This window comes from Mercurialis annua, linkage group LG1-X (assembly GCF_937616625.2).
Source record: "Mercurialis annua linkage group LG1-X, ddMerAnnu1.2, whole genome shotgun sequence".
Taxonomy (NCBI): Eukaryota; Viridiplantae; Streptophyta; class Magnoliopsida; order Malpighiales; family Euphorbiaceae; genus Mercurialis; species Mercurialis annua.
In genome coordinates, this window is record NC_065570.1 from 51,090,260 (window position 1) to 51,116,328 (window position 26,069).

Consider the following 26,069-nt stretch of genomic DNA (forward strand, 5'->3'; position numbering starts at 1 on the left):
TCGGTTTATGATCGGAACTAATGAAAACTCAACTTATCGTGTGGTTTATCTAAACGAGTAATGTCAATTTCCAGCCTAGCTAGCTAATGGTAAGAAGCAAATTTGCAAAACTTAAGCCTTAATCCACGGCTAAGTTGTCCAATTGCAAGCTCAACACAAACTCTCGCTCTCTATATATATGACTTAATGCAGCATATAAATATTCATGCACACTCTAATAACTCCATCTCTAGCACAAGAGTAGAATTAAAATTTCATTTACTAAACATAGCCATGGATAAAAAAATGTCATGTAGTACATTACTAGCCATTTTTCTTGTTTTCTTGTTGATGGAAGCAAAAACTGTTAAAGCTCAAAATAACAATGGAAAAAAGTCACCTTATGATGCTGCTATAACTAATTACTATATGTTGCCAACATCACCTACTGGGCATGAACAAGCCTATTGCCTTGCTAGAGGGGCTTGCCAAAATAAGACATTGGTATGTCCGGATCAATGCATGGTGAGGAAGCCGGTTCGGAATCGGAAACAGAAAGGTTGCTTCATTGATTGCAGTAGCAGATGTGAAGTCACCTGTAAATGTAAGTTCATTTTACCCTTTCTAATTTTGTTTTCCGCTACGGAAACTTGCCTACATTTTCTCTTTTTGCTTCTATTTTTGGAAATATTTCTGAAACTCTGGAACTTTATAATATATTCTTGTTAAAACATGATAAAATTTATGAATTTACCATTTTTCGTTTCAGTATATTCTTGTTTCAGATGTTTTCGTTTCAGTATATTCTTGTTTCAGATGTTTTCGTTCCATGCAACATAACTGGATTAGCATTTTTAGAATAGTTTGGTCTTGCTTCTATTTTTGAAAATGTTCACTTAATGCTGAAATTAATTAAACAAGACATATTTATAGGATCTAAGCAATATGAAAATCCCAAATAAATAAACCTTTAATGGTCTGAAAAGTTTCTTAAATAATGGATTTGAGGCTGTACATCAAGCGATTACTGGCAAATTCATAAACTAATATAGATCTATGAATCGGCTTCGATTTGATATATAATAGGTTTCTTAATTTCAATCGAGTTATACATTTTTAGGAATGGTAACATTTATATATATATATATCAATTCACTGGCTGCAGGGAGAAGGCCAAATTGTAACGGATATGGATCTCTGTGTTATGATCCACGATTCATCGGTGGCGATGGCGTAATGTTCTACTTCCATGGAGAAAAGGGAGGAAACTTTGCCATAGTTTCCGACGAAACCCTACAAATCAATGCACACTTCATTGGAACTCGACCCCAAGGAAGGACTCGGGACTTCACATGGGTGCAAGCTCTATCGATCATGTTCGACACTCACACGCTAGTCATTGCAGCAAAGAAAGTTGCACACTGGGATTCTAATATCGATGCTCTTCTAGTAAAATGGGACGGAAAGGAAATTGAAATCCCGACAACGGGCGAGGCAGAATGGAAAGCGAACAGTGAAGAAAGAGAGGTTGTTGTTGAGAGAACTGATGATACTAATACTGTAAGAGTCACAGTTGCTAATTTACTGGAATTAAATATAAATGTGAGGCCAATTGGGAAAGAAGAAGACAGAATTCATAACTATAAGTTGCCGGAAAATGATGCTTTTGCTCATTTGGAAACACAGTTTAAGTTTTTTAATCTGACGGATTTTGTTGAAGGCGTTTTAGGCAAGACTTACCGGCCGGATTATGTTAGTCCAGTGAAGATTGGTGTTTCTATGCCAATGATGGGTGGAGAAGACAAGTATAAGACTCCAAATCTCTTTTCACCTCTTTGTAGAGTTTGCAGATTTCAGAGAATTAGTTCTGAAACTAATTATGAAGTGTCTGCATACTAATTAATGACAAAGAATAACGGTAAAGATGTGATTTTGTGTTGTGTAAGCTTTGATTCTGGAATTTATGCATAAAAGTTGGCAAAATTTGTGAGGGTTGTTTATTTAGTAAATTAACTTATGAGACAATGGACATTTCGATCCATAAAATTATGTACCGAATCAATTAGATTCACTTTGATCGATGAATATCTAGTAAACCTAACTTTAAGACTTTCATCAAAGTTGAACAAATTGTCACTATAGAAACTCTTAGTAGAATTTCAAGTAATAGATTTTTTATCACTTAATTTGATTCATAAAGAAGTGCTTGCTCTAACTTTTGCACAACTCTGTATAAATAACTCCAAGTTGCATCAATAGTTTGAGAAAAAATCACTTTTTTTTCCTCCTGATATTGCTATTTAAGAATTTTTATTACAGCCTAAAAAATGGCAGGTCGGAATACAATTTATTAAGTATTGCATAATTGATCAGTAGAGCCCTTTTAAAGAGTCACTGATACTTATTTTATGCAAGTAATACAGTGTAGACTGGAATTTTCCAACTTTTCATTTTTGTGATATATTTTCTTTTCTTTTTTGATAATCAACCAAAAGGCTTATTTAATGTTGACACTTACTTGAGAGCGCGGTTTTAGCAGGATTTCATGTACATGATGCTTCTACTGCTAAACTCTTGGTTACTCCGACGCATGGATCACCAAATGTATTGATTGATACTCCAACATTACAACTCTTTAATCCAATACAAGCCTGTAAAAAAATAACCTTCATTTGTCAGGAATTCGAAACTTACACTAGCACAGACACGGATATGGAAAAAACGGGCACTTGGATATGAATAAGGAAAAAAAGTGTTATTTTAAGAGTTTCTATGTTAAAAATAAAGTTTCGTGTCCGAAAAGTCAAATTTCCGACATGTTTCAAAAAGTTGATCGAATGAAGTGACCGTGCCACTAAATTTACGTATTGGATGTTATACGAAGAATCGTATGCATACCTTCTGTACAAAGGAAAGAGCGGTAGAGGTTTGGCATTTGCCGTGGCTAAAACTTCCACAACTTCCTTGTGGGGTTCCAAAACTCGCAAACTTAATCGACGAAATGACCTGATCAGGATGCGGGCATTGCAGAGATAATACAGGTCCTGAGTTTCTTCCTCCTTCTGAATTTGTGTTCCACATATCTACAGGTTGTGGGTGCGATTCGGATATGCGCGAGCACAAACTTTGAGCCTGTCTTGTAGCAAAAGCTATTTGTGATGGATCCCCACTTATTTCCTCAAATATTACAAGAATGTTGCCGCTTGGTTTCACCCATGAGCGAGGTACATGGTAGCTGAAAAATTTGTTAACATCAGAAACGTTTCTCAAAGCTATTTTCTGTCGGTGAATTCAGAACTCACAATGTTTGAGAAGGCCTAGCACAGTTCTTGAGGCATTTGTTTGAGCTGTAAGCGCCTACGTAATTGCAAGAAGCAGTGCATCCAGTAGTTGGTGACAAATTAGTTGGCCAATATCTTCCAATACTTTGTCCATTCACCCACGCTTCTCCCTTCCCCATCCCTGTGAAATCAATTGCAATCGGATCATTTCCAGCAGGCCCGTCGAAGCTGGTCTGAATTACAAGACACGCCAGCTGTTAGCTTATGAAGAATTGATTATACAACATGATTCAAGATTAGGGATGTCTTTCTGAGTTAAACTAGTGTTCTTTACCTTGTACCATATCAAAGGCTGATTCTTAGGCAAGGCAGGCTGTGAAATCCACTGTGTAGAACTTCCACTAGAAAGGCCCGAATCTTCACCTTGAAGTCCTATCTGCAAACACAATATAAAATATTAAAATGTGAAAAAAGAAACTCAGAATGCAGCAATTGGGGGTATCACTAGGGGTATGCATACGATTGCTTTTTTTTTAAACAAACCGATTTTATAAGATTTTAAATTAATTTAAATGGTTGGCTTTGCACCAAAAGTGAAATGAATTATTTTACTTCTAAAATCGGAGAGAGTAAAAGATTAAAATTATTTATAGTTTCAAACCAAACCAAACCAAATTTGTCAGTTCGGTTTGGCTATTTAGTTTGGCTCAGTTTTTTGCACACCCTTATCACCACTTTGGATTACAGTATACTCAATTTATTAGGCCTGATCCTCAAGGACAAAAGAACAGAAATAAAGACTGACCTGGTATGTCCACTGCTGCGAAGAGAGATCAACAATATTGCCATTTTGTGATTTCAGTGTTACTGGACCGGTGATCCCTGCACCGGCTAATTCAAAAAAAGCTCCATAATTCTGAAACAGAATATCAAACTTTCCATCAGAAAAGTCTTGCAATCTATAATACTTGAAAGGTGGCATTTATTCATAAAACAGATATAGTATGAATTCGGAAACATAAAATCAGCAGGTCCAGACCTGAAGTCCAACAGTCAAACTTAAGAGATCAATGGTGTTCTTTCCAGGAGTCAGCGTGATGGGAATATCTACTGCAACCTTAGAATTGCTGCTTTTGCCTGTTCCACTACCTGTAAAAGCTCAAATTTTTCATATGCAGGTAAAATCAGTATCGTTGCAGCTGTACAAACCAAAACCATAACCAGAATACAAGAAAATGCAGATATATGCATAAAATCAGTATTATTATTATCTTCCTGACACTCGGGTTTAAATATCTTTATTTTTTGCTGATCTAAACCAGTTGAGAGAGAGAAAATTAGGTCAAATAATACTGCAGTATAAAGAAAAATTGAAAGAAAGAAAAGAAATTCATTGTTTATTTTCCATCACCTGCAAGTTTGCCATTAACAAAAGCATGGAGGGCATGGCCAAGAGATCCAACATGAAGAACAGATTGCAAGCCATCTTCAAGGAAGGGCTCATCACCTTTGATATTAGTGCTGCGAAAAATCCGCACGTATTATCAGATTTTTATACATCACTTTATTAACCCTTACGAGATATTTAGCACGGAAACGGAAATGTTGAAATGGAAAACGAAAAAACAATATAAGAACTGGCTATAAATATAGAGTTTTGAAGTTTCAAAAGTATTTTCAAAATAGAAACGAGGACAAACCGTACAAGTCAAGAAGTTTTCGTGCAACATAGCTTACGAGGCCATCGTCAATATAATAGAATAGATTACAGCAGCAGATAGCATGCTTCAAAGAGAGGAAATAACTGTGCAAACAGAAGATTTGTATACCTTAATGAATACCATAAGTAGTCACTCTTATCAGCTGTAGTATTAATCTGCTCAAGTAGTCCAGATTTCACAAACGCATCATTCTTTGAAATACCTACAGGTTCCTTTATCCAACTCCAACTAGAGCCAATAGCCTTTGAAGAACCAAAGTTACCGACTAGAGATTGATGAGTGAAGGTTGGAACTACAGACATCGAGTTAATCTGTCATGTGAAAGATTGGAATTAGCTATCAATTTGAATTACGATTATAAAATGACACTAACAGATCTTCTTTAGCTCGAGAAGTTAAAAATAAACCTTAGCAGTATTCATAACTACATTCTTGCAGTCCGGTAAGATGCTCACAGACCATGCTGGCAAATTGTATGAATTGCTGTTGAACGCTACACTTTTCTCAGTGGTGCCGAAATTTGCAAGAAAAGCTGCACAAGATGATCCTGTTCTGTAAACTGTTGCCTGAAAAAGAAAAAAGAACCAAAATAACTGAGAAATTAGGTGATGTTACAATCGTAGTGTGTCATGAACACCCTTTAATTTACAGATTTTAAGGACATTTTACCTCCAAATTTGAACCTAGAGAAGTAGTTGCCGGATCAGTGGCAATTAGTGATTCTTCACAAAGCTTGATGGCCTTATGCACATCTTTCAGATGACCCCATTTAGGTTGGCTAAGAAGTCCTGCAATACATTTGACATTTCAAATGTTACATATGAAAAAGTCTTAAGATATCAACTTACTGATCAGTCGAGTAATCCTGTGAGCTACTCGAAATTGATTAAAAAAAATTCAAAATCGACCCGATATCAATCGAGCTACTCGGGTCCATTTGAACATCAAAATACTCGACTCGACAGTTTTGCGAGTCTAATTGAATTTTGATTAGTTTATTTTAGTTTTTATAATTATACATATGTACAATATTACATATCTTTATAATAAAATTTAACTTTTAAATGTTTCTACAGATAATTCAGTTGAATCGAGTTCCGAGTTTTAAATTTGAGAGTCGAATGGATGTTGAGTATGACAGTATTTCAACTCAATTACACCTAAAATATATGACTGGCACCAGTGTAACTGCAAGTATACATTAGGCTGTACAAAAACTATAGAAGATAAAATAGAAACATTACCAAATTCATCAAGAGGCGCATCGTAGTCATAACTCGTAGAAATGAAGGGTCCGCCTGTACTCCGGCCAAAGTTAGTCCCGCCGTGGTACTATAAACCGAAAAGCAACTTTAATTTCAACATCAAGCTGCAATATTTCATATCAGATTTATAATTTGACCAGATAAGAATTCAAATACCATATAATAGTTTTGCAAAGTTCCACCTAGTTGGTAAAATCTCGCCACCGCGAATGCAAGATCCGCGACTGGTCTATAGGGAACAGCACCACCAAAGGATTGAAACCTAGCAATTTAAATTATCAGGAAATGCTCTAATTAAAAGCTAATCAGATACGAAAGATTATACTTGATGTGAAATATTATAAGTTTTGAGTTGTGAAAACTGACCATCCACTCCAATTCTCAGTCCAGAATTTAGGTTTGTTCTTAGAATTTGGGGTAAATTGATCACAGTAGAACCCATTGCAGGTATTTATCTGCATAATTTTGTAAGAAATCAATCAGAAAGATTAATAAGAAAAACAGAGAAAAAAAAAACATAAGAAACTTACAACAGGATCAGGAGCATCTGATTGCTGACACATGACCCAGGGCACACCAGTATCCAAAGATATAGCCATGCCTGCTGCCCATTTGATGTAGGTTTTGGCAGCAGCTCCATATGCTGAATCAATGTTTCCATATTCATTTTCAATCTGAAATTCAACAATTACAAAGAAAAATTGTATTTAACAGAAAATGAAGAGTTAATCACAAGAATTGTAAAAGAAAAGGGTTTCTAATTGCTTCAACAACACATCACTTTCCAATCAATAAAAAGTCATAAAGCGACATTTTAGAATTCATTTTCTAATACTGGAAGATAGAGTCCAAAATACTCAAAAACTAAATTTCCATTCAATTCTAAATAAAACTCGATTCGAACTTGAATTAAATTTTATTTTACGAGAATTGAGCTTTTTAGAAATGAAATTTTAATACAAAGCTAAAGATATTTTGTAAATATATATAACCTTAAAAAGATAAAAAGATCATCTAATCAAAACTCGATTGGTTTGCGAGTCTGTCGAGCCGAGTATCTTGATGTTTAAAATCAATTGGTAAGTTAATTCGAGTAGTTTGAACTCTGAATTAATTTTAACTCAATCTAAATAGCTTGCTCGACTCGGCTATATTCCTAAAATGGAAGACATTCCACTAATAGAATGTGCATGATTAGTATACTATACTAATTTTGAACACAGAAATTAATTCATTTAGGTCTAAAAAATGAACCTAACCTGTGATAAAATGATGGGTCCTCCTTGAGAAGCATAAAGCTTCTCCTGCTTCATCATGTCCACAATTTTAGCTGTAAATCTTTGCATTTCAGCCTGAAACAAATAGAGGTAACTATTATAATACCAATTAACAATTTGTCCATCAACAAGCTAAATAAATCAATAAAGAAAATAATACAAACCTTGAATGGTTCATTATCAGTTCGAAACTTGATTCCAGGTATAAAATGCAGCCAAAGAGGAAAACCACTGTTCAACATACAAATATTTAGACTTGAATTCTGTCAAAAAATGTATCTAAAATCATTAATTACTTCGTGTAATTTGAATGAAAACTAAGAAGGATGCGAGTGTAAATTACGATAAATATCTGGAGTAACTTAGTAATTTGCTCAGTTTTTTAAACCTGAAATCAAACTGTAAAAATAGCCAAAAAAAATTCTATACCCATAATTCCATTCTGCACAAACATAAGGACCAATGCGAAGATGAACATAAAGTCCAGCTTCTGCTACAAACTTCACAAATTTCACCAGGTCGTATCTTCCTTCAAAATTATACTGCAATCATTTTAATTTCCATTAAAAAAACGTAAGTTTGATTAAAAAATATTTAACTATTAATGTAATCAAGAAACAGAGGATGTTGACAGTGCCCTGTTTTTCAATAAAATGAAGTAAAATAGAGTTACAATGAAAACTCGGTGATTAGTAACTCTATTTTCCTTCATTTTCTCAGAAACCAAACAGAAAATTCTTGGTTAGAAAAGAAAAAAACTGAAAAACAGAGGAGACAAGAACCTGGTTTCGAACAGGTTCATGAGCATTCCAAAAAACATACGTCTCAATAACATCAAGACCGCCATCTTTTGACTTCTGTATAAGATCTTGCCACATCTCAGGAGTACTTCTTGGATAATGAATAGAACCAGAGACCAAAACGCGGCGTTTTCCATCGATCACCAAGGCTCTATGGTCATAACTCACGTTAGCAGCAAACGCAACAACACCACAAAATAAACTCAATAAAATTACCAATCTTTTCATCTTCTTGAAACAGTAATTTCTGGTTTTAACAGTAATTTATTTACTTTCTTGAAACTGTAATTAATGAATAAAAAAGAGTTGCTTCATTAAAAGAAACTTGTTTGAAGAAGTTTGCTTTGGCTTTGGAAGATGGTTTTGTAAAAACGTGGAGGGAATAATGATAATAGTGCAGAGTTAAGTTATCTTAAGACTGATACGGCACGCCATTAATGTGTGTGTTTAAGCTTTTTTTTTTTTTTGCAGAGTGGGAGTGTGGTGTGCGTTATTAATGAAGAAGAAGATAAATGGAGCAAAAATGGTGTCGTGTCGGTCGAACCACGGGAGATGTTTGTGTTTTTGCCACTGTCATTTCTTGGGATTTTAAGAGTAGATGAGACGACAAAACTATAATTATTTTATTACATAATTAACTGAAATAACGACAGTACAAAAATTATTAATCCAAATATTTAATCCACCGTATGTCCATCAAAAAGTGTATATTTCAAAAAATAAAATTTAAATCAACTACTTTTTATTTGTCACATCAGATAATACAAAAAATAGATTAAAAAAAATGTATATAATTTTTATTTAAATGAATAATTATACAACGGCATGTGAGCTTAACTTGGATGGTTAAGATACCTCTAAATGCATTAAGAGGTCGTGGATTTCAACCAAACCTCCGTAATTAACAAACTGACAATTGAAACTTTTAAGAGTCGATTACCACCTTTGATAAAAAAAAAATATAATGCCACGTTAAATTCAAAAAAAAATGCAATCCAACGTTATTGTGCAGTAAGCAACGATATATTTACAATATTAAAAACGTTTAATAATAAATAATAAAATATTTATTATTCTAAATGCTCGTTGACTCATTATAAGAATAACGGGATACAACCGCTGCATAGAATAAATATTCTATTTAAGTTGATATTCTTTTATTTTTTTATATTTCCATTTAGTCAAGATTATTTAAAAAATTATCATAAATTGTAAGACCAAATATTGATACGACTATTATTAATTAAATTATTAGTTTATTACTTACTTTACCTCATTATATTGTCATTTACAAAAAGCAGCAAATTTAGAAAACAATTATTGAGACTATTTTACAAATCAGAGATAAATATAGGTAGACATATTTGATTAGACGAATAAATAAAAAAGCATAAATATTATTAATTTATCGAGATAAAATAAATTAATTTATAAATATTTTCATATGCAGTTGTAATTTTATATTTTTTTATATTTTTGAAATAAAAAATTAATTTTTAATGTAAACAAGTTAAAAGAAACATAAGCAATGTATCATTGAATTTGGATGTTTTTCTTTTCCTTTTCTTTTCAAATTTTAGAGAAAAAGAGTCAAATTTCAAAGTCAGTATCATTCGAATCCCTGTTATAATTAAAATTAATATTTAAAAAGAAATCTTATTTTCTATATTGGGGAATAATGCTAAGGAATTTGCAAAATATACAAATGCCCCTATCAAGTTTATGTCACAAGTCTTCACATACCCAGTATACTGATAAATATATTACATTCAATTTTAAAAATGCAGCTCTCATTGATAATAATAATAAAAATTATTCTAAGACCCCACATATATTATAATTCACAGTTTGATACTTTTTATTTGAAAATCAAACGATTTGATACTTAAGTTTTAATTTTGCAAACATTTGCAACCTTCTCCTAAATATAGATATCAAATCGTTAACGGAATTAAATTTGAGGTATCTAATCGTTTAAAAATGAAATATCAAGTCGTTAATATAATTAAAAGTGAGGTATTAAATCATTTAAAAGTGAATACCAAATTATTAACGGGACTAACATAAGCTTCTAGCTTATTATTGACGCAATTAAAACTGAGATACTAATTTTTTTTGATTTTTAAATAAGAGATATCAACCTATGAATTATGACAAATGTGAGAGTTCTTAGAATTATATGCTCTAAAAACTATCCACATCAAATTTGAATACCATCAATTACTGTATGATTAATATTATCCAATAGTTGATGTTGTTTAATTATATAATAGTTTATGGTATTTAAATTTGATGTAGATAATTAATAGAGATTCAAGTTGAAACATACGTACAACGAAACTTAATTCATCATTGTCCATGAAGATGGTTTGTTAGCGGGGTTTCAGTTTAATTTTTTTATCATTATTATGTTTTGCTTGTATTTTTTATCATTTCATATTTAATTATTAGATTGTAGTATTTAAAAGATCATATATTTACTTGCTGTTATATGTCTTTCATATTTGTATTTTAATTTTCTTTTTTCACTTAAATAGCAATTTGCGCACTCAACTTGTAAGTAATGAGCAATTAACATAAAATTAATTTTGTGTGCAAATTAATTATGAACTTGCTGATTATGGACAATAGTTGTGGTTGAATATTTAAAAAGAAGAAGAAGAAGAAGAAAAATAAAAATACTGCAGCAGGAGGTGATCTTAACACGAGAGAAGATTATTACCAGTGTTTTAAAAATTAAACCGGTGGCCGAACCGGTTCGACCTCTAATTTATTAGTTCAACATACGATTTTTTTACCAGTTCAATCCCGTTCAAACCGGTCCAACCTGGTTCAATAAAAAGATCCAATTAGACATATTTGTAAAAAAATTAATATTATTTGTAAAAAATTAAAAAAATTATCTTAATTAATAAAATATGTAAATATTTGAATTTAAAAATAGTTAGACTATTATACTAATATTTTAATTGGAACATTTCAATTTTAAGGGACAGTTGGATGTCCAGTACCTATTGCACTTGAGGAAGAGTATTGAGATAGTCACATATTGTTAAAATAACACAAATATATAAAATTTATAAATATGAGGGTTCAACCACCTATTAATTACGTATATTAGTTATTAGGTCATACTCCCTCCGTCCCATAAAGATAGGTAGAGTTGAATTTGCACAAAAATTAAGAAATAGAGATTAAAGTAGTTAATTTTTTTATTAAATTATAATAACAACCTTCATTTGATTATTTAAATATATTAAATTTAATTAATTTATATTATGGAAAAACTAATTATTTTGTTGGGATTGTAATTAAATTTAAAAAAGTAAAATTCTTAATATTTGCATTGGATAAAGTGATAATTAATGATAATTTAAAGAATATAATAAAAATGGTCAAAATAATGAAGGATAATACAGGTTTTTCAAATTAACTATTCAAGTTAATATAGCAACTTTGTCTATATTTTAAAACGCTCAAAATAGTAAAATTGCAAGTATGATTGAATGTAAGTATGGGCCACAAAGCTTCCTCCGCGAGTTCAATTTTGTCATTGGCTTACAGCTCGAGATAGACTATCCTCAAATGCAGTTTTGGTTCGTCGAGGAATTATTTTAGAGAAAAACAGTGGTTGTCTTCTTTACTTGCAAAAGGAATCTACTATTCACATATTGTTTTATTGTTCTTTTGTGTGGCAAACTTGGTCACATGTTATGAGATTGATCAATAACACTTGGGATTCGCCTTCTTCTTTGGGGAACTTCTACGGGGTTCAGTCTAGTCTTTATAGGAAAAGATATAGGATCCTTTGAAATTTCATATGATTCTTCATCAATTGGTCTCTTTACAAAGTTAGAAACAAACGTGTCTTCAAGTACAAGACTAGCCGGATTGATAGTCTTATTTTTTTTTTCTCAAAGATGATAGTCTTATTTTAGATAGCATTACCAAGGCAAGTTCTCTTTTACAAGTCTATTCATCTATCTTTTCTTTTTTCTAGTTTGGATGTTTATAGAATTCTGAATTTTTTCTGTATCAAATTCTGATTGTATTAGCTTTTTTTGGCTTCCACTCCTTGTGTTTGAGCTAATATAAATATCATTTATAAAAAAAATCTTCTAACGATAGAATTATTATAATTTTAAATATTTTCTAAACAAAAATAGAATCATGAACCAAAAAAATTACATGTATATTTCTAATAGTCAATTTATATGTTTTTAATCTATTAATGTTTTATTTTTAGAAAAAAAAAAGAAGGTGTAGATCAATCGTCATGGTCAATTAATTCAAGCAAATTATAATTCCAACTGTAAAAAAATTCATTTTGGATTCTAATTTCAAAATTTAAACGAGTATATATATAAATACGATTTAAATGGATAATTCCAACTAAATAAAAAAAACGTCTTATATGAATCTTCAACAAATCTAGTGGTCTGAAGATAACTTCTGCATGTATATTGAAGATAAGACTTGAAAAGTTTGAAATTTGAAGATTCAAGCGGTTTTAAGATCGTAATCAATATTTATATATTTGGGTAATTTTTTGATGGTTAGAAAATCATATTCGATGACTGTATCAAACAACTCTCATCATTATTTTAGATTAGTTTTTTTAATTTGCTGAAAAATTATTTTTTTATATAATTTTTATTTTAGGAAATTTTAGCTTGGAAAAAAAAATGCAGGTACGTCTTGGTACATATATCTTTCTTCCATGTAACTTCCAGTGATTTACTTGTAAGAGCGATGTCAACGTTAGGTTAAATAGTACAAATCATATAAAAGATATGTTATCAGAATTTTAGGCTAAGATAGTGGGTTTTGTATAAAATGCAATTTGTCATAATGAGTTTATAACAATAGAACGGTGTAATATATATGGAGTATGGAGGCAAAGTGGTGTCACTGTGTCAGTATGTATAATAATTCCCAAGATATCGTGCATGTGATCACTGATGGGCTCACCCATTTTATCTCACCTACCTCCTCATTCTCAAATATCAAACCCTAATTTACTAACGATAACAATTAACTTCAACAAAAGGTCATATTAATTTGAATCAAATGCTACCCTCGAATGATAAACATCCGAAAAAAAACATGATCATGTTTTGAGTTGACTGAAATGTTTTTAAGTGCCATTATTTAGTTGAAGTTTTGCATATTAATGTTTTTTTTTTGTTATTAAGAGAATAAAATGGTTGATATTTTATTTTCATTTTATAATAATTTATGAAAATTTTGAATTTCAATTTCTATACAACTACATTCATCTATTTAGACATTTTTATAATAAATGTTAGTGAATTATAAACGGCTACTATAAAATTCATCACTAGTATCACAACATATTTAGTGACAAAAAACAACTTTATCATTACTATCAATAGGTTTCGAGAAAAATAAGATGTCAACTCGACGTCAAATTAATTTTATCGATCATTTGGTAACTTAGTTTTAGCGCCCAACAATTATATTAATCCATCAGTAGATACCGAACGGACAGACGCAATTAAAATAAATTAAAATTTAGTGATAATATTTGTAGTTTAGTTGTTTATGAATTTAAAAAACAATTGATTGTGGAATTTCATCTTTGAAATACAATAGTTTCTATTACTATTTAATAACTGTAAATTACTTTATTGAATAAAATAGTTACAATTCACAAAGAATGTTAATAGCCAATCTGATGCTTGAAATGAGCGCAAATGAGAAAAGAAAAGAAAAAGTAATACCCTTAAACAAGTGTACTAATTAGTTGCAGAATCAGATTCACGAGCCATTGGACATATCCTTGAATAATAATTAAATTTCAAGACAAACAAAAATGTGATAATAGAGGTGTCGTATAGTATTGGTATTATTGGTATTAGGGTTTGGATTTGTACCGTGTCCTTATCATTTTCTTCTTAGAATAATAAATATTATTATGGTGTCCTTATCATTTTCTTCTTAGAAAATAAATAAAGAAAATAAATAATTATTATTATTATGTACGTGACCCCATAAAATTGGCATTTTCAGACTTCCTTTTGGATCTAAGCCATTTGAGAAAAATGTTAGGTTGATCATCCATTTTGTTGAGCTTCTCGAAGCACATTGGTATTGTCATTCATTTTTATTTTTGTTTTGATAATTTTAAAAAGAGTAATTTCTCGTATTTGTGGAAACAATGGATCCTACAATCTTAGCATAATAATGCTAGTTCACGTACCATTTGAATTATAATTAGTGGCATCTTAATTTATGATTCATAAGATTAGAAATGATCTTTACAAAAAATATTAGTTACTTAATGCTAATAAAATACCATTATTGGACAATTTCAAACTTTAGCGCAATTAAAGATATGAAATTTTTGTCCCTGAATTAATTAAGCAAATCCACGTAAACAATTTATATCGAACTAGACAAGTCCTGAATATAATTATTATAATTATAAATCTAGCTAACAGGCTGGGCTGTTGGATATTTTTTAAGATATATTTATCTAAAAAATTAAAATTATATATATTTAGAATCACTTCGTTTATTGTTAATTAATTAAAACAATATTTAAAATTATTCTGTCTAACCAACCAGTTCAACTAAGCTAATTGAAAGCTGATCTACTCAAAATTGATAGCTTATTTGTATCAATCATCTTTTTTATGCTTCTAAAGATAGAGTTCATACAATTATGGATTTGCTTTTAAAAGGACCCATAAATATTCTGAAATAGCTAGGTACACTTCATTAATTATCTTTACAATGTATTTATTCATTAAAAAACACTAGTGTATTTTATCTTCACTCAATTTAAAGGAAGTGGAATTATGGAAATCTGTACACATTTGTATACTTCCAATATTGTGTGAAGTATATTCAACAAATTTTTTATTTTATCCTTAAATTTAATACAAATAATATAAACATTGGACATGGACAACAATTCTATTAGATTGTGAGTTTTTTTTTTCTTCCATAATTGTTCTTTTTTGTCCTAGTTATTAAAAATAAACAAATACACAAAGAAAATTAAATAATGCCGAATTTGTAATTTTATTTATAATCTCAACTCTTTTTATACATTACGCTCCAATAATTTTCTCCTATCTTAATTGAGGAGATAAAATTAGCTACACTATTTGAAAATATTTTTATTGAAAATGAACGAACTAAATCTTGTTTAATTTTTTATACTAAATTTTATGAGTAAATGATTTTTTGTTGAAAATAAAATCCATACTAAAATCTGAACAGAAGAAATATTCGACCCTAAACGCACACATCTATTGACCTTAGTGCTACAAGTTTGATATTGGACAACGTATAGAAGGTGACACAATCGACAAAAGTGGTCCAATAAAACCTTCCACTTCATAATGGAAAATAGAAACAAATCCAACAACTTAATACGACCCTAATCAAAGAACTACATATTTCGATTTAAGCATATTTATGGTCCTCTTTTTTGTTTTATCACTTAATTAGAAAGGGAATTTTTAGCGTTTGTTAGATAATTTAAATGCGATTTTAGCACGCATATATAGTTCATATGCCATTTGTTTTGATAATTTTTGTTGATTTTTAAAAGTTCAAAACCTTTTTATAAAAGGTGACTTGATTTTATTTGGCTAATAGTTCCTAACCTTTTCGATTTTTTGGAATATATTCAAGCTATTACAAATTAAAAATTTATCTCAGTTTAGCCAGCCATTGAAAATCTATCTAATTTTTCAAAAATGATATAATATTTTTAAAATTTATTTATCCAAATTAAAAACATAGCTAGTAATATAAAGGCAGTAAAACAGTCTCAACCATATAAGACCTCACTAGGTCAGACAATTAGGGGATCCGAACGGAGATATCTCCACTATGTAACACACCGAGCAAACATCCACACACCCCGACGGCCTGAACTGAAACTACGGTATCTCGGTATATAATGCGATCGATGCGGGAACAAAACTCTCACACCAGCTCGGCAGGTGACCCAGGTCTTTCCTTGCTTATTCCACGGACCGGGCTGGCGAGGATCCTAACAAACCTCGTGGGACACAGATAAGATCTGATATTAACAGAATGTTCCCCCGCATCCATTGCGTATCCCACTCGATATTCCGAGACACGATGAGAAGCTGCCACATCAACTAACCGAATTGTAGGGACCAAACAAAGAGAAATGATCTACTGTGGAAGGTTTGCACCGGGCGAACCTATATAAGGCACATTATTTGCAAACCCTGAGGTATTCATTATTCTTCACCCTACACCTTCTTTTTCTTTTCTCTTCTTCCTCTCATTTCTAGAAACACTGATCAGACCGTCAGAGCGAGTTGCCGGTTGTAATACCCCGTAAGTTCAGGTGCCGTTTAGTGCAACGTGTCCGGTAGAGAAGGACCGGAGTTACAGAAATAAAGATATTGGATATTAAAGAAAAGGATAATATGGAGTAGGACGTAATTGTTTATGGATTGGAATAAGAAAATAAGGAAAAATATCAAGAAAAGTCACAAACTTTAGATCAGGGACTAAAGTGGTAATTTAACCAGTTAAGTCCGAAAATGGAATTATTTCGCCAAGGTCCGCGAAATGTTTTATAGTATTGGTGGTAAAAGTTTCAGGTCAATCGGAGACCTTTTAAAATTTGGACGCGGATTCATTTTGGGCTAAATTGTCAATTTTGAAAAATTCAAGGATCAAAGTGCAAATTAGCCAATTTAGCCTCGAGAATAGCAATCGGAAGATTATCGACGAGAATAGTTATATTTGGAGTAGTATTATTTATTTGGATATAAATAATACGTAGATATTCGAGTTTAAGTGAATAATTAACCGTTCGGTTAAAATTGAAAGTTTAAAAGAGAAATGGTTTGAGTAAAAGAAATGAGGGATCAAAGTGAACCTTTAGCAAATATGTATATATGTTAAGAAGAGAAGAAGGATCGAGAGAATGAGAAACAGAGAAATGGTTTTTGACGAACGATTTCGATCCGCCGCGGTTTCGCCGTTTCTCGTCCGAATCGAGTGATTCTCGCGCCGTTGGATTAAGAATTCGATTCTCTATCATCGTTAAGCTTCAAATCGAGGTAAGCTTGACGTTTTTATTGTGAGAATTAGTAAATTAGGGTTATATCGTTTTAACGAATTAAACGAATTGTAATCGTGTTTCTATAGTCGTATTTGGTGAGATTCGAATTGGGTTATATGTTAAAATGAAGCGAAAGCATGTCGGGAGTGCCGGAAAGCGGCAAAGCGCCCGGAAAATGACTTTTCCGGGGGCTGTCAAGGGTGTGCGTTCGCACACATTGAGTGTGCGTTCGCACACTCCTTGAATTTTGGGGTGTGCGTTCGCACACTCATTGTGTGCGTTCGCACACTACCTAAATGTTGCCAGATTGAGAAATCCTACGGTCAGTTTATAGATTTGCCTCTTAGGAACGCGTCTGTCAAATTTCAGCTCGATCCAACGGTTCAATTGGGAGAGATCGTCGTTTTTCTAAACAGTGTCAGTGCGCAGGCAGCAACTGCGCATTGTCCTGAAAACTACTTGAAACTTCAGCGGAATGAAACTAAACCCTAAAGTTTAAAGGTATCATACGTATTGGAATACGATTAAGAGATATAACAAGTATCTCGACTAAGTATTAGAATACGATCAAGGTTAAAAGTCGTATTTGAACTACGATTATATTAACCTAAGTTTATAACTTAGAGTTTTGATATTAAGCCTACGTTTATGAATTAAACATACGTATGATTTGAATAGGAAGTGGATACATCGACGAGGTACGAGATCGACGAGCTGGAATAGTTAAAAGAGTGAATGACGTGTGGAGCTTACGTTTGGATATAAGGAATAGCGATCGTTGTGAGTTAAACTTTACTTTGAGTATTATTACGCAATAGATAGTTTTTATATTATAAATATAATATTAAACTACATCGCATGCTATAGTATTTTATCGATATAAATGAATTTGTGCATCGTATTATCGAATATATATATAGATTGTGAAAACTAGTATATGATCCGGGGGAAACAAGCTACCTATTGGGTGTCAATAGGCTGTGTGATCACCAGCGTCCGGGTAAGTCATAGATAGAGATTTCATGGGTCGTCTATCATACTTGTTTGTGCATGCGATACAGAGCCTATCTGGTTGAACTATCCCGGGGCCTGTATCTGCGAGTCGGCTGGTTGAACTATCCCGGACTCATATCGATCGATCGTTAGATGTTGTGATAATGTTCATTATGCATGCTAAGAGATTAGGGTTTCGATCGGATCAAATGCTTGAAGTATAATATGTTTGTATATATGTGTTTTGTTTTAAATGCGATGTTATTTTCTATAATACCCTAGTAATGTGTTTTCTCACTCAGTATTTCCCCAAATACTGACCCCTCACATTGATGTTTTTCAGGTGTTTAGAGTCGGATCAGACAGACCGTCTTTGGTGTGCTGGGTACGAGTCCCCTTGGTGCTGCAGTAGTATACGTATGACGAGTCTTAGCATAGAATAGTCAGGTCTTATAGGTTGTGTTCATATTTAATGTTTGTTTGATGTGACGTCTTTTGGTTGTCAGTTTTGTATTGATCGATAGACGGGCTAGTACGTACAAGTTACGGAAGTGAGATGCCCACTATGGTTGTATCGATGATGTGATATATATGATATACTTTATGATTGTAAACGTGTCTTCTTATTACATGTTTATAGGATAGTTGTGTTTGCGTTTCCGCGAAAAAGTTAGAGTGGTTTTAGGCTTGCTACGGGTTTCAGAGCTACCACTCCCATTCCCTAGCGCCGGTCTCGGCTCAATAATTTGGGTCGTGACACCGGTGTCCCCACTAGTATTTCGTCTGACGTTCTGTTTGTTCTTGATTGTCTCAGGCTCAGCAGACCGGTGCAGTCGGCAGTGATTTATCACGAATAATGAGATATTTAAATTGACCACATTTTTTTTTTTTTAAGATAGAAGAATTGAGTTAATCTATATAAACTAAATATGGAAGATTTTTTGTTTATTCTTTTTATCAAATTTAGTAGTTTTCCTTTTAAAATACGATAAAAGAAAATAAAATCTTTCAATTTTTTTAGAGCTTTTGAAGAAAATCTAATACTATAAAAGAAAAAATCATAATCTATAGCTCATTTTTTTTATAAAATACAAGTTATCAATCTATAAATATGGTTTTGTATATATAAATCTCAAATGATTATTTAAAACTATCAATGAAGGGTGTTATTGAAAGTCAAAAATATGAAATAGGGTAAAATTGAATATTTCAGCCTAGTACTTACGGATTGGGATTCCGTTCATGTTCATGATCTACACTGTTCATTGTAAAATGAACGATGTAGATTAATTTAATTAAAGTTGTACTTTTTTAACCTACACTGTTTATTTTAGAATATTGAGCGGTGTAGATCGTGAACATGACCTCTTAAAGTTCAAGATAAATTTGAGTAAATCTCAATCCAGTACTTTAATATATTTGTAGTAACATTTTACTCCTCATTTAGAGTTTATCTCAAATGTTGGTTGTATTTTTCTATATTTAGTTTCTAAGGTTTATAATAAAATAGATTTTGAAGTTTAAGATTCAATGTTTAGGGTGTAAGAGCGGCGGCCGATGGCCAGAGGCCACGGAACAGCGATGGTGACCAAAGGGCTGGAGGACGGAGGGGACGGACGGAGGCAGTCTGTCCTATTTCGTATACAGGACAAATTAAAATATTTATATTTGGATTATGAGATATAAATAGGTGAATTGTGTAGATAGGCCACCATAAAATGAGAGGAAAAAGAAGAAAAACCTCATGACAAAAAGGCCTTTTTAGATAAATATATAAAAAAAATATTCTCAAAAAGTACAATCTCAAAATCTGTCTTTGAAAAATTTAATTTGTATTTTTTTTATAAAAATGACTTTTGTTATTTTTAAAATATTGTTTTAATCTCAAAAATACGATTTTGGTTATGCAGCGGTATATTAACACCGTTGGTTAACCAACAAACAAAATTATTACATATTCAAGCCTCCATTTCTATTAAACTAGTTGAAAATTCTATTACAAACCCCTCTGTCTTCATTACCGCAAGAGCAACCGTCAAATAAACCTAAATCGTCTTTTTTTAAATCTAAAATTATTGATTAACCATTAGTGAACCATTTGTTAACCAACAGTGTACTAAAAACAAAGTCATTGGTGTACCATTAGTACACCATCGGTTAACTAGCAACAAAAATAAAATTCAGCAACTGTTTACAAACGATTTTATTAATGATATATTCAAAATAAATTTTATTACAAAGTTATCTAACGGTTTACTCAATATTAACCATTGGTTACCCAACACCCAAAACATTACAATTCTAATAAGCATTTCTTCAAACACCTAGAGTGTAGGTTGTGCCAGAAAATCAAACCACAAAAATCCAGCAGTCATAAATCATATAATTTGATAGTTTAACAAATTACCGTCTAAACTTATACATATCAACAAGTTTAGAAAAAAATTGAAAAGATATTGGAACCCAAAATTTTAAGAACCAACTTTTATCTTTTGATTAGCAATTTATTTTTTTCTATGGCAGCGGAAGTTCATGGATCTTCATCGTCGATAATGGAGGCTCTGCCTCTTCTTAACTGACAGCGACGATGAGTGATTTCTTCGGCAGCAGCAACGATCTCAATCCAGTAGCAGTGACAGTTAGTCTGGTTAGAAGGCGAAGAAAAGATAATCAGCATCATGAGCCCCATGAACGGCGGCAACTCCAAATCCATCGGCGAACGGCGACAGCTTCAACAGTTGCTTCCTCTGCTTTCTTTCTTATTTACTCTTTGCTGCCATAACTTTAAGTTTGATTTGAAGAAATTAGGTTATGAAAAGATTAGAGGAGCATTGATATTTGTGTGAAATTAAAAGTATAAAAATCAAAAAAGAAAAGAACATATTATATTTCTTAAAAAAAAAGATATGAACGTAATTATCTAATTAAGTTTATAAAGAGATTTTTAGACAAATATCCTCAAAATGGCAAAATAATCTCATCAGTACCCTTTGACTAAAAACTATTGAAATATACCGTTTGACTAAAATTTATTGCAAAAATAAAATTTATGTTTTGAAAAATACGATTCCTCCTGGCTAAGTTAACTGAATAGAGATTATTGCCCAGCCACCATCTCGTGCGGCAGAAGCATCTCGCGGTCACCTACCTCCTCGTCTTCATCTATCTCATCAAACTCCTTATGTTTCCTGTTCCTCATCGCCATCGCCATCATCGGCACATTCACAGGCGCCGACTGCAGATGGTTATGAAACTTACCGGTAAACGACGACTATTTGATCATTCTTGCAGCTAAAGCTCGAGAAAAATGGCCTCTTCGCTGTGGATCTCAGACTTTGTTCCTATTTCTAATGAATTACTTTACTTTTGCGCAATGCTTATTTTTACTTTTGGATCTATTTAATTGACGATATTTGTTTGATTATTTGGCTGTATAATGGTAAACTTGGGTATGTGACGCAGAATGCTAATGGGTGGGTATTTCATTTAATTTCTCTTTATTAATGGGTTGAATTTTAGTTTTCTGAATTTAGTTTTCTGAGTTTAATGTGAAGGGTGTTTAGTAACGAACAAGGGTTTGATGGCCTTTTGTATGATCTGGTGGTAGTGGTTATGTCAAGGTAACTTCTTTTTTTTTTTTCAATTTCAATTGTTCAAGAAACTTCATTTATTGTTTATTGTAAACTTCTAACACAGTTTGACACCAAAAGTCTCATTCTTCTTGTACACTTCTTAATTCTTACTACTTTCAATTTACTTAAGTTGTCATTTTCATAGTGTTGGTTATCTGTAAGTTAAATCTCTTGCTGTTTTTTTATCTGCCATAGCGTCAAGACAACAAATTGGCATCAATATTTTAGTTTATTTTAAATCGTTGGACCAATTTTGATACTATATTGAATAACATATTGACTTAAATTTCAGGAGATGCAAGGTACATCATGAAGCATATAGTTTCATCATTCTTAGAAGAACAAGTGAGAACTTTGTTACGTGAAGCTTATAGTTTCATTTTTCTCAAAAGTTAGTAACTAGAGGCATCTACTATGTTTTTGTGTGGAAGATTATGGATACTTTAGTTTACATTTGGACTTGAAAGTAATGTAACTTTATTTTCATCTATGTGAAAGACTAAATTTCCCTTTTGCTCAATATAAAAAGTGTTAAATCCATGTACTTAGAGAAACATTTACCACTGGTTTACTATATGTGTATTTTGACAAAATAAACTATTGCGAGTTTCCTATCGGTGTTATTTCGGTTTTCTAAAAGATAAGTTAACTGTTAGTTAACTAACAATGTACTAAATAGATACTAAATTTATAAAACTAAACAAAAATAACAGCCAATATTCATAAGTTTAGCAAACAATCCTATACAACAAAATAACCAAACAAACAACTAAAACTGAAAATCCATATACTAGACAATCACTAGGGGTGTGCAAAACCGAACCGAAACCGAAAAACCGAACCGAACCGACAAATTCGGTTCGGTTCGGTTTGAGATTTCAAAGAAATTTCGGTTGGTCGGTTCGGTTCGGTTTTGAGTTAAAAAATATTTCAGACAGATTTCTATGTAAACCGAACCGAAATAACCGAACCGAACCGAAATAACCGACCGAACCGACTGGTTCGGTTCGGTTCGGTTTGAATTTTTTTCTTTTCCTAAAATTTCGGTTCGGTTCGGTTTTTAAAAAAGACCAAAATTCGGTTCGGTTCGGTTCGGTTTGAACCGAATGCACACCCCTAACAATCACGAGTTTTAAATATTTTTCTTCATTTTTGCCTTTCTCGCTTCCACATTCGTCTTCTTAACTTCAACCTCTTTGCCACTCTCAATATTTTTAGCCATCTTCATGTTCCCATATTGAAACAAAAGAAATGCAATACGCTCCCGCTATTGATCAGCAAAAATATATAGAATTAGTAACCCTTTAGTGAACTGTTAGAAACTATCTAATAAAAAGTAATAAGTATAATTAAAATAAAGAGATACTTTTCCATGACTGCAATTGAAATGATTCAAAAAATCAAATTGCACCTGTAAATAAGATTTTGAAGAATAACGAGCACAACATACAATTAAAATGACAGACATATGAGGAAAAAAATATCGATTTAACTTAAAAACCTAATTTAATTTTTTTAACTTAAAAAAGTATTGTCATCGATTTGCTATCAATTTAATTGCTCATTATATACTTGCAAGTCTTTGATAGCACTCACTAATAGTTTACTATCAGTTTACTAATAGGTAGTTAACTATTGGTCTACTATCAATTTACTAACAGTCAACTATCAGTTAACTAATAGGTAGTTAACTATTGGTCTTCTATCAATTTACTATATTTGTTTGTCTTTTACGATTGCGACTTTATTGACTATTTTTTTTAAAGATGGAAATAATATTTTGGTAAAAAGACACAATTTTTACTATCAAATTATTAAAGAAAAATTTACTATTGATTTACTATCAGTATTATAAATATATACAAAATTAGTTTGTCTTTTGGTTTACTAAATGAGTAGTTAACTTACGGTCTACTATCAGTTAACTAATAGGTAGTTAACTATTGATACTATAAATTTACTAACGGTCCACTATTAGTTAACTCATAGGTAGTTAACTGTTGGTCTACTATCAATTTACTATATTTGTTTGTCTTTTACGATTGCGACTTTGCTGGTTATTTTTCTTATATAAAAGACGGAAATAATATTTTAAAAATTAACTATAAATTTATCGACATTTTAATCACGGTTAACTAACGGTGTACTATCACAAAATTTATATTAATTTCTTAAAAGATGGAAATTAACCATAGATTTATCGACGGTTTACTCATAGTCAACTAACGGTGTACTAAAAATAAATTTTTTTTAACATACAGTATGTTTAAAATACACAATTCAAGTTTGCCAATAATTTATTAACCATACAATCATAATAGAAATTATTACAAGTTTCCAACAGTTAACCTAGCGTTTACTAACAGTGTATTACAAATAAAATTATTGGTGTACCATTAATAAACCATTGGTTAACCAAAAAAAAAATAATTACAAAATTTTATTATAAACCCCTCCGCCTTCACCACCGCAACAGCAACTGTCAAACAAAACCTAAATCGTCTTTTTTAAATCTAAAATTATTGGTTAACCATTAGTTAACCATTGGTTAACCAACGGCAAACCATATCAGAAAAATTACAAATCAAAAACTTTCTTCATCACCAAAATACTTGGATCAACCGTCAAACAATAACATCCAATCTGTGGCTCACAAACGACAGCTGCAGCAATAAACAAAGTCGTCAAAATAAAAAATTATTGGCAATCATCATCCATTAAGAAATACATGAGCAAGAATTACTCAAGTGCAAGCGTCATCACATCACCAAATCATCCAATCATAGCTCTAGGTAGAGCAGTTTCACATGCAGCGACAACACAATTTACTTTATTTCAACCTACTCATCATGAGCTTAATTGTAGTTTACTAATGTGTATGTATACTTTTCTCAGATTGCTGATTTTCAATAAATCCAGAAATCAAAGCATTAAAAGAAACATCATTTGGTTCAAACATTATATTGTAAACCATCAAAGAATTACTCCACTGACCATATTTCATGTACATCAAAATAAGTGCATTAGAGATAAAAGAAACAGATGCTGAACAATTTTAATGCTCGAGCATAATTTTTTTTCCTTGTGCCAATGCTATAATACTTGTGAAAGAACAAGTTTCATTTGGGAAAATAACTTGATCGCCAAAAAAGGTTGTTGAGCATGATAATAAACAGAATTCATACTGACCAAGAAACAAGGTCTCTCTCAGACATTTCATCAAACACTTGATGAGCATGTATTATATTCCCACATTTTACATTAAATTAACAAAACCTGTGAAGGAAGGCCAATTAGAATGGTCGTTATCAAGCAGAGACCAAAATAGCAAGAAGAAAACTTTACCTTTGAGATATGCGATCTCTCGTTTGAGCTCTTCCTCGGTTTTGCTAGCTTCCTTATAGAACTTTTTACACTTGTCTTCGTCTATATGGTGCTGTACTTTTCCAATCTTTGCGCAATATGTACTGTAAATTAGACAGGATGTTCTGGTTATGGCGGTCGCGGACTGACATAGACGACGATGGAGGTGGAGGACTGGCATCAGAGACAAAGGTGATGGTGGTGGTAGTTGTCCGGTGAATTGTAATTGACTATAATTGACGCTTTCCGGTTAGGCCTCTTCATGTCCACCATTGAATGAAAAAGTAGCACTTCCAAAACCAGCGGCGACGGCGGACAACACTGGAATCGGCGAGGATGAGGGATCTTCTTTATTGGGATTTCTAAACAAATAATGGGTTAGTGATGGGTAAAAAAATCGGAGATAAAAAAGAATGATTCGTAAAAAAGGAAAACAAAAACAAGAAATTTGGAAAAAAAAGATGATGATCGTAAAAAAGAAAGAAGATGGACCGCGTGGTAGATGTGAGAATATTTAGGCATTTTGAGGTGCTGAGCCTAATTTCCTCGTTTATAAATCGTAGTATTTTGTCTAATTAACTTGACCAAAAAAGGTCACCCAACCAAGAATGAGTCCAGCTACAAAATTGAAAGCCCAGTAGGCCCAGCTATATAATTTCCAATTCCTACTTCA

General features: G+C 31.9%; 2 protein-coding genes across 3 annotated transcripts; one reads left to right on the forward strand and one right to left on the reverse strand.

Annotated features, from left to right (window-relative positions):
- Nucleotides 1-203: 203 nt before the first annotated feature.
- Nucleotides 204-2,050, forward strand: LOC126664405 (uncharacterized). Its single transcript, XM_050356778.2, has 2 exons — nucleotides 204-583; nucleotides 1,145-2,050. The coding sequence occupies exons 1-2, from the start codon at nucleotides 274-276 to the stop codon at nucleotides 1,876-1,878; spliced, it is 1,044 nt and encodes a 347-aa protein (XP_050212735.1). The 5' UTR covers nucleotides 204-273; the 3' UTR covers nucleotides 1,879-2,050.
- Nucleotides 2,051-2,226: 176 nt separating this feature from the next.
- LOC126664401 (beta-galactosidase 8) lies at nucleotides 2,227-8,880 on the reverse strand. Of its 2 annotated transcripts, XM_050356775.2 has the most exons (18): nucleotides 8,306-8,879; nucleotides 7,953-8,065; nucleotides 7,688-7,754; nucleotides 7,506-7,598; nucleotides 6,777-6,920; nucleotides 6,613-6,701; nucleotides 6,403-6,508; nucleotides 6,226-6,313; nucleotides 5,651-5,769; nucleotides 5,389-5,547; nucleotides 5,090-5,292; nucleotides 4,672-4,781; nucleotides 4,300-4,409; nucleotides 4,066-4,176; nucleotides 3,595-3,696; nucleotides 3,282-3,493; nucleotides 2,878-3,214; nucleotides 2,227-2,630 (listed from the first exon to the last, which is right to left on the reverse strand). In XM_050356775.2, the coding sequence occupies exons 1-18, from the start codon at nucleotides 8,549-8,551 to the stop codon at nucleotides 2,523-2,525; spliced, it is 2,517 nt and encodes an 838-aa protein (XP_050212732.1). In that variant the 5' UTR covers nucleotides 8,552-8,879; the 3' UTR covers nucleotides 2,227-2,522. The 2 variants fall into 2 exon arrangements, with proteins under 2 accessions (XP_050212732.1, XP_055959705.1); XM_056103730.1 differs by lacking the exons at nucleotides 2,227-2,630; nucleotides 2,878-3,214 and having other exon boundaries at nucleotides 3,278-3,493; nucleotides 8,306-8,880.
- Nucleotides 8,881-26,069: the final 17,189 nt, after the last annotated feature.

What these genes read in the sequence shown, in the direction of transcription:
- LOC126664405 (XM_050356778.2), top strand. Translation starts at nt 274, where the DNA reads ATGGATAAAAAAATGTCATGTAGTACATTACTAGCCATTTTTCTTGTT. An exon ending in ATGTGAAGTCACCTGTAAAT is followed by an intron (nt 584 to 1,144) that starts GTAAGTTCATTT and finishes CACTGGCTGCAG; the next exon opens with GGAGAAGGCCAAATTGTAAC.
- LOC126664401 (XM_050356775.2), bottom strand. Translation starts at nt 8,551, where the DNA reads ATGAAAAGATTGGTAATTTTATTGAGTTTATTTTGTGGTGTTGTTGCG. An exon ending in CTTTGCAAAACTATTATATG is followed by an intron (nt 6,314 to 6,402) that starts GTATTTGAATTC and finishes TTCGGTTTATAG; the next exon opens with TACCACGGCGGGACTAACTT. An exon ending in GCTAGGCCTTCTCAAACATT is followed by an intron (nt 3,215 to 3,281) that starts GTGAGTTCTGAA and finishes CAAATTTTTCAG; the next exon opens with CTACCATGTACCTCGCTCAT.